This window comes from Myotis davidii, unplaced genomic scaffold, assembly GCF_000327345.1.
Source record: "Myotis davidii unplaced genomic scaffold, ASM32734v1 scaffold580, whole genome shotgun sequence".
In the NCBI taxonomy this organism is placed as follows: Eukaryota; Metazoa; Chordata; class Mammalia; order Chiroptera; family Vespertilionidae; genus Myotis; species Myotis davidii.
In genome coordinates this window covers 2,469,637-2,478,996 of record NW_006293313.1, presented here as the reverse complement: position 1 = coordinate 2,478,996, position 9,360 = coordinate 2,469,637, and the positions used below count along the sequence as shown (strand labels likewise).

The 9,360-nt window shown below is 34.3% G+C and overlaps 1 protein-coding gene across 1 annotated transcript in view; it reads right to left on the bottom strand.

Annotated features, from left to right (window-relative positions):
• Positions 1-9,360, bottom strand: part of RABGAP1L (RAB GTPase activating protein 1-like) — a 391,910-nt gene that overhangs the window by 339,136 nt on the left and 43,414 nt on the right. The window contains 4 exon segments of the mRNA XM_015566064.1: positions 1,206-1,347; positions 3,166-3,210; positions 3,212-3,336; positions 6,913-7,015. Of these exon segments, the coding sequence (XP_015421550.1) occupies positions 1,206-1,347; positions 3,166-3,210; positions 3,212-3,336; positions 6,913-7,015 (415 nt within the window).

Below are 9,360 nucleotides of genomic sequence, written 5' to 3'. Positions count from 1 at the left end.
ATCCAGCCAAGCTACAATTCAGAATTGAAGGTCAGATAAAGAGCTTCACAGATAAGGAAAAGCTAAAGGAGTTCATCACCACCAAACCAGTATTATATGAAATGCCGAAAGGTATCCTTTAAGAAGAGGAAGAAGAAGAAAAAGGTAAAGATACAAACTATGAACAACAAATACACATCTATCAACAAGTAAATCTGAAAATCAAGTGAATACTCTGATGAACAGAATGAACCGGTGATTATAATAGAACCAGGGGCATAGAAAGGGCGTGGACTGACTATTCTTGTGGGGGAAAGGGGTGTGGGGGATGTGGGAAGAGACTGGACAAAAATCGTTTACCTATGGATGAGGACAGTGGGTAGGGAGTGAGGGCGGAGGGTGGGGCGGGAACTGGGAGGAGGGGAGTTATGGGGGGAAAAAAGAGGAACAAATGTAATAATCTGAAAAATAAAGATTTAATTTAAAATAAAATTTAAAAAAACACTTAGAATAATGTCTAGCATATATAAGCACTCAATAAATATTAGCTAAAAATAACTATTATTTTTATGGCAATCCAAGAAAGAAATGGTTTCATAGATAGAAAGACTGAGAATTTTAAGATTTTTTTTCAAAATAAGACAAATTCAGAAATTTATTTTTAATAAACCCTACCCTATTAGCAGATAATATAAGTGCTTAAAGTAAAGATCTGTCATTAAGCTCTAGTTTCTATAAAAAGATTACTGAGCACACAGCCAAATGAAGTATGACTCTCATGCTGGAGGTTGAGCAGCATCCAGGTAGAAAACAGAGCAGATATCACACTAATTCAAAAAAGCAAGTGATAAGTGTTATATAAAGCAACAACAAAAAAGTCATAAGTGAATAATGCCTCATGAGAAGTAGGACATAACATTTCACTGAAATTCTAATGGCACTTGAGAGAATTTGAAACTTCTCATTAAACACTTCAAAACTACTTCAAATAAAATAGGAAGCAAAACAGCAAAGCAGGGCTGTCAAATTTAAGCAGTTGCATAAGTGGCAATGAGGACTATACAACCAAGAAACCCAATGAACCAAATTCTCTTTGCATCTAGCAGAATCTAGCCTGAGAAGGGCCAAGACTAGGAGTGACACACACACACACACCCCACATCTTTGAGGATTGTAAGCAAAGCAGCTATATAAAGAAAGGGAACTGAGTAAGTGTCCCTTCTTACCCTCTTCTGCTTCATCCTCCTGGGGTGACATTGGGCCCCCTCCACTAGTAGGAGTGACAGGTTCCTCCTTCTCAGACTCTCTCTGTAGACTCACCACTTCATAGATTGCATCTCCAGCACTAGTGTGACCTTTTCCCTCTGTCTGAGAAAGAGATAAACATGTGTTTCAATATGAGAAATGTGAAGGAAACACTGTTTCAATGGTCCATTAAAAAGCGCAGAAATGAGCCCTAGACAGTTTGGCTCAGTGGACAGATAATCGGCCTGCGGACTGAAGGGTCCCGTTCGATTCTGGTCAAGGGCACATGCCTGGGTTGCGGGCTCAATCCCCAGTATGGGGTGTGCAGGAGGCAGCCAATCAATGATTCTCATCATCACTGATGTTTCTCTCTCTCTCTCTCCCTCTCCCTTCCTCTCTAAAATCAATTTTAAAAAAATTTTTTTTTAAAAAAAGCGCTGTAATGAAAAGCAGCATGTCATGCTTGAAAAAAAATTTGGAAGTACTTTGTTCTTCACATGGTATTTGAAATGTATGGTTCCTATAGCATTGTGTTAACCAATACAATGAAACCTGCTGACCATTTTAGAAGAACTCAATCTTTTTTATCATAAAAACCCAAGACACCATAGATTCTAGGGCATGCAGGTAAGCAAATGTTGCTAGATTCTTAGGACTCACTACCTTGCATTGAGATATCACAACATCCCTCAACTAATTCATGGAAGTACATAGTTTCTACCTTATAAATGGTTTATATTATAAATGGATTATTTTTAAGAAGGAAAAACTAAGGCAACTGCCAATTAATTAACCAAGCATGGCTTACAAAGCCCTAGATAAACTGCCTCCAACCTCATCTCACACCTAAGTGTGTCACTACATTCCAGCAGCCACTTTGGCCTCATTCAGCACTGGGAATCTTTAAATTCTCTCCCAGCTGAAGGTGTAGGGACATCCTTTCCTCTCTGCCAATACAGCTTTTCCTCCTACTCTTTGCTAACCCCCATCAAGCTCAGATCCTTTCACTTCTACAAAGAATTTAACCGAGTTCCCTATGTTTTGATTCTCATACCTTGTTCTTCCTTCACTTCCCTCACCACAGGTAATTACACATTTATCATATTCATGTGTTTAATGGCTATCCTGTCTACTTGACAGTATGCACCTTAAAGACAGGGACTATGCTGATTTTCAATCAGAAATAATACAGTGCCTGACACATAGGTACTCAATAAATATTAGTGGAATGAATGACTGGTAATGGTTACCTTCTTCCTTCACTATAAAACAAAAATTATGTGTATTACCTACTAACACTGCCTAATTTAGGAATGTCTTGGAAACCCTACTTTTGTTCATTTAATATTAAAATAACTTTATAACCTTACTAATAAGTCAAACAATATACAGGATGGGGCAAACATAGGTTTACAGTTGTTCATATGGAAAATAACACAATAATTAATAAATAATAATATAAGAATAAACTGTGTTTTGCATACTTACAACTATAAGCCTACATTTGCCTCACTCTATATTCATATAATAGTATAGAAATAATTATGAAAAGTAATCAGATATTACTTGAATATTTTATTCATTATAATTTTACAAAGGTATAATATTTCTGTGCCCTTTTTATTTTAATTATTATATATAAAAGGAAGAAAAGTTGTTTTAAATATAGAATCAATATTTTTATTAAGTATATTGTTGCTTTACAGGTGCATATTACAGGTTTCTAGGGGGGAAAGTACATAATTATTACACTAGCTGTTTTTTTTTTAACTTACATTACCTAGATGTGGATTTTTCAAATACTGTATTGGTTGAGTCTAAACATCATTTAATTAGAGAAATTTTATGGCTTTTTATTGCTACTTAAGGAACTATCTTGACATTTGAAAAGAATGATGGAAAAAAATATTCTATTACATGAGGAGAACAAAAAGGTCCTACCTGTTTCAACCTCATGAAGAAAGTCTCTGTGAAAGTCTTCCTGTTTGCTGAAATACCAGAATCTCTCATTTGCAGGGTATACACGTACTACTGTCTCCAGGAGAAAGCGGACAGGCTCCACCACCTCCGTGACGACCATATCCACTGCTACAGTCATGTACACTCGTTTATCTGCAGCAGAAATTTTCTGTGTTTTTATGCTGGCTTTATTATACCTTCATTATTTAAGAAAACAGTTTCCTCACTTACTATCACATTACCTTCTATGTTTAATTTTAAAGGTTTTCATGTCAGTTTGATTAAATAGTAACCAAGTATTCCAAATATGTTGCTCATCACACAGAATCCTATTTTAATCAGCTGTCCAAATCTTCTCTGACAACTTTAATATTTTTTCCCAAATCAGGTCTTGCTATAAAATAAATAAAATAAAATCTTCAGGATGTCTTTTACACTAAAACTATCTTTCAGATTTCCCAGAAAAACCTCTGGAAAAATCACAGAGGCTTGCTCTTTCATTTTATAAAAAGAGATACTAGAAATCATGTTTGTTGAGTTGCTTGGAAAGCTCATCAAATCAAAAGAGCTACTCTACTTTCACTAGATTAAATTTGCAAAGGAAGATGCTATTAAAATGAATACTTCAACATTATATGCTTTAAGAGAAATCCCTGGATATCTGTCAGTTCCCTCCTTCATTGTCCATAATATATATGTATTGACCCTCAGGAAAATCACTGTGATTTTCATACATATTGTATGTATCTGAGTCCTTTTTGAGAACAACAGTCAAAATTTCAGTTACTATTTAAAATGTTTACTTGGCCACGGCCTTCCTTTAATTTGAATCTAGAATCTTCCAGGTCATTGGCTACTGGTTTTCTACAATTTCACATTGATAGGTTGTAATATGGATTTAATTTGATTTGATTTGCCCTACTTCAGATTCATTAGGATTTTTGAGTCTGTGGCTTGGTTACTCCATATCATTTTGTCATTTCTTCATTACTTTAAAAACTTTTTTCCAATTTATTGTGCCCGCCACTTTCAGTTCTGAGTTAGAGGGAGAATCAAATGGCCAAGCCCACTAAAAGAAACATTCAATTGTGCTTTTAAAAACATTTTACAACATTTATACTCATCAACCACGCATCTATTAATATCATCAAACTCAAATATTGTATTGCATTCTTACATGCATTCTGCTGCCAACTGAAGAGAAAGTAGGATTCTCTAGATATTGTACTTGATCTAGAAGAACTTAAAGTCTAAGGGAATAATGTAGAGGGGTAAGAGAGAATAACACAAAACATAGACTATAATACACAACTTGGTATAGTGAAAAGATCCAAGACATTTCCTCTCCTGGGGCCTCAACTTCTGTAAAAATCAAACTGTAATTCATGAATCTCCTCAATAATTTATAATATCAAGGACACGATTTGAAAATTTTAGCAATCAGATAAACATTTGAGTTTGCATATGAAATAATTTAAATTTAAGATACATTATCTTTTGGATCAGATTATTATAATTCAGTATTACATGAAGTTTATTTTAATAAAACATAAATTTTAAATATATATTATCTTTTATTTGAGGATTCAATGTGTATTAAAGTACAAAATGAAACTGAACTATGTTACATTAAAAATAGATAAAAACTGCTTAACTTATTTTTGGAAATTTGAATATTTTATTCTTCAAAATTATCAACTGGCTTATTTTTCTCATTTTTGTGGTTTCTTTCTGAGTAATAATAAGAAAGAAGTTAATAAACTGGTATTTAAAAGTCTAGCTCCAGAAATAAAAAACTGTGAGTGTAAAAATTATTTATTCTTAATATATGAAAGGCTAAATTTTATATAATCATTATTTTTTCTCCCTTTTTAGCCCTCAGTATAAAATAGCTTGATGTGTGATTAAATGCATGCAATTTATGGGACTGGAAAAGATTCTTTAAAGAAATTTAAGAGTAATTATCATTTTTATATTCTTCATCAATATATTATACTTCCATATCAGTATTCACTAATGCTCCTGTGTTTAACCAAAAGTCTACATTATAAACGAAATAATGTAAGACAAAGATTTAAAAAAAAGATCCATTATTTTCTCAATATAAATTATTGGTTGAATGACAGTAAAGAATTTAGTATAAGATTATAATTCATGAGGTAATTAATGTTAGTTTGAAAGCAGATGATGGAGGAGCAAACAAAAAGCAAACAAACAGGTAATTGACAGGTACCTGGAAAAAGTAGGAATAAAAATAAACACAGTGGAAAAAATGACCAATGTGACTATATACCATTCATAAATTCTGTTCAACACTAGTCATGTTCAACAAAATGAAAAGGTAAACAACAAGGAAAAAAAGGGTTTGTCATAAATGATATCCTTGCTATACATTACTAAGATCTAAACTCCCTAAATTCAAAAGACTGGAACAAAATTATAAGTTATATTTTTTTAAAGTTAAAATGCTTATCAAAAACATGCCGAATTTTAGATTTTGCTTTCATTATTTCATTCATATTCTTCCATCATTTTGCCTCCAAATAAAATCACTCTATAATGACATATAAAACACAAAGCACAGCCCTGGCTGGTGTTGCTCATTGGTTAGAGCGCTGTACTGTGCACCAAAGGATTGTGGGTTTGATTCTCGGTCAAGGGCATGTACCTAGGTTGCAGGTTCAACCAATTTTTCTCTCCCATTTTCTCTCTCTGCTTCCCTTCCTCCCCTCTTTCTCCCTCCCTCCTTCTACCTCCTCTCTTCCTCCACTCTCTAAAAATAAATAGAAAAAATATACTCAGGTGAAGGTTAACAAAAAATAAAAATAATAAAACACAAAGCACAAATACTTTCTACATAATCTAATAAAATTAATTCGTGTCTCTCTAAGGGGGATTCTTTTGAATAGTGGAGGTTTTCCCTAATAGATAGTTAAAATAGAAAAAGAACCTTTAAACTCTAAAGAAGAATAACTCCTAATGTAATATTTCTTTAAAGAAAATCCGCCCCTGGCTGGTGTGGCTCACTTGATTGAGCATCATCCCATGCACCAAAAAGTTGCTAATTCAATTCCTGTGAGGGCACATGCCCATGCTGCAGGCTCAATCCCCAGTAGGGGACATGCAGGAGGCAGCCAATAGATGGTTCTCTCTCACATCGATGTTTCTTTCTCTCCCTCTTCCTTCCTCTCTCTCTAAAATCAATAAAAACATATTTAAAAAAAAGAAAATTTGAAGGACTTACTGGAGATACAAATTGATTTCTCACAAAATTCAGAGCACCATTCTAAATAGTATTATGTAAATAACAATCTTCTTAAAATCCACACTGAACCTGTGTTTACTTTCTATTGCACCTCAGTACAACAGTGTTCAGTGTCAATAATTATATATGTGTAGTAATCATGTGAAACCACATAAGATTTAGCATGTTTTAATGCATTATACACATTAACTTAGACTATTATTTTCCCTGCAATAGATCGTTCTCTTTATGCTAAAGAAATAGTGTTGAATGTAGAGACGCAAAATGAATAGTAAGAAAACTATATCAGATATCTTTACTGTGCAAAACACAAGTCTGGGCTAAATTTTATAGTAAAATCTATTAATGAAAAAAATACTCCATTTTAAATGAACACCAGATATTTTTTTAAAACATGGCAAAACAATATTGTCCATAATGTGAAATTTTAAGCAAATAATAAGGAATCTTTTAAGAAAATTCACCTTTTGGGGTTTCTTCATTAAGTGCCAGAAATATGGGTGCATTAGGGTTCCACATGCCAGTGATAACGTAAGCCCTCCCATCATAGCTCTTTCCCATGGATTCCTGTGAAAGTCCAAACAGAAATATATACATCAAGAAAATCACCATTTCAATTAATAAGTTTATCTTACTTTAAACCAGGGGCCCTCAAACTACGGCCCGTGGGCCAAATGCGGCCCGCCAAAAACATTTGTTTTTTTACTTCAAAATAAGATATGTGCAGTGTGCATAGGAATTTGTTCATAGTTTTTTTTAAAAACTATAGTCCGGCCCTCCAACGATCTGAGGGACAGTGAGCTGGCCCCCTGTTTAAAAAGTTTGAGGACCCCTGCTTTAAACAATCCAATTTACTAAAATTTGGATTTACAATCAAAAGGGGGAGGTGTTTTCTCTGTAAATTTTTTCACCCTACAAAAACATTTCTTTGAATATTAAATTCTCCTACAGCTTTCTTCAAACAGTTTCTTTTAAAGACACGTACCTTTTGGCCCAGCCAGCATGGCTCAGTGGTTGAGTGTTGACCTATGAATCAGGAGGTAAAGGTTCATTTCCTGATCAGGGCACATGCCCCAGTTGTAGGCTCATCCTCCACTGTGGGGCACGCAGGAGGCAACCGATCAATGATTCTCTCTCATCTTGATGCTTCTATCTCTTTCTCCCTCTCCCTTCCTCTCCGAAATCAATTTAAAATATTTTAAATAAAATAAAAAGTAAAGACACGTACCTCTTAAAATAAAAGAGTCCATGCTGGATCACAAAAACATAATATTGCTATGAAGTTATACTTAACTTGATCTTAGGCTGCTATTAAAATCTCATATACTCACACATACAAGGATGTATGTAGTTGCTATGAAAATTATAGATCAGTGATGGCGAACCTATGACACGCATGTCAGAGGTGACACGCAAACTCATTTTTTGGTTGATTTTTCTTTGTTAAATGGCACTTAAATATATAAGATAAATATCAAAAATATAAATCTTTGCTTTACTATGGTTGCAAATATCAAAAAATTTCTATATGTGACACGGCACCAGAGTTATGTTACGATTTTTCAAAATGCTGACACGCCGAGCTCAAAAGGTTTGCCATCACTGGTATAGATCTTACTGAAGACAGTTAAATTGAATTTATAGCTAATCACAAGATAGCATTTTCATCCAATGCTCTAATTTTAATATATTCTTAAAATATTAATTTACTTTGTCACAATCAATACCTTTAAAGTGAATATTTTCCTGCTATATATGTCAGATATTTATACACTTTCTTAAAATCATAAGTCAGTAGGAGACTAATATTGGTTTGTAATCAACATGGATGCTTACTATCTCCCTCTACCCTTAAACTCACTTCCTCCTTCCCTCTCTCCTCTCCCCTTCCTCTTCATTTCTTCCACTCTTTAAGACTTTTACCTAGCCAGCTCCTGACTCTCCCTACAGAAGCCAGCAACTCCCTATACTGAGGGCAAGACCACATATAGCTGGGGGAGGAGGGAGGTTAAAGGTTGTCCCATGGGAGAACTGCACACAGAATACAAACATGTGCATATGCGAAACGGAATATTATCTACAGTACTTTCAATGTTCTGTACCAATTTCCTATTGTAAACAAAAAGGTTGCAAAGGGTCAGACTAAAAAAAGAGAAAACTTTTTTTACAAAATTACCCCCCTCCCACATATGCTTCTCTAAATCTCTATAAAATTGTTTCAGTCATTTGGTATATTTTTATGGTGTATTGGTGATATTTCACTAATCAAATTGCTTAGCTTGAGTGCAAAGACCACATTCAATGAAATACACTCAAGTTCAGGTAAAGGAAACTCACTCAGTACCTCCAATACTCATATATTCGTATTTTCCCTCTCCTTTTCTCCCTCTCCCCCTCTCCATCCCCTTCTCTCTCCTTTATTTTCTCTCTCTAGTCTCTAATTAGACCCTCAAGAATGAGCATCTAACCTCATCTCCCAAAGAAACACAATCCGCCTGTGGACAAGAACAGTGCAATGCTTGAGTCTAAAAAGAAGAGCTATACCAATAAAAGTCTTTCTTTTAATTAACAAATACAAAGGAAAGTGGACAGTTAAAAGTAGAGCTAAAAGGTTTGATAAGAAGTCAGGTGAAAAAATAAATAAAAACAAAAACAAACAGAACAAAAAAACAAAAGAAATTTAAAAAAATAAAAACAAACAAGAAAACAAAAACAAAAAAAAAGAAGTCAGGTGATGACAGGTCACATCCTACCTAATAAAGAGAGAATATGCTAATTGACCCTCACGCCACAAAGATGGCGACACCCACAGCCAATTTGTAGGGAATATGCTAATTGACTGTCCCACCCTCAAAGATGGTGGCGCCCACAGCCAATAAGGAGGGAATATGCTAATTGACGGTCCCACCCTC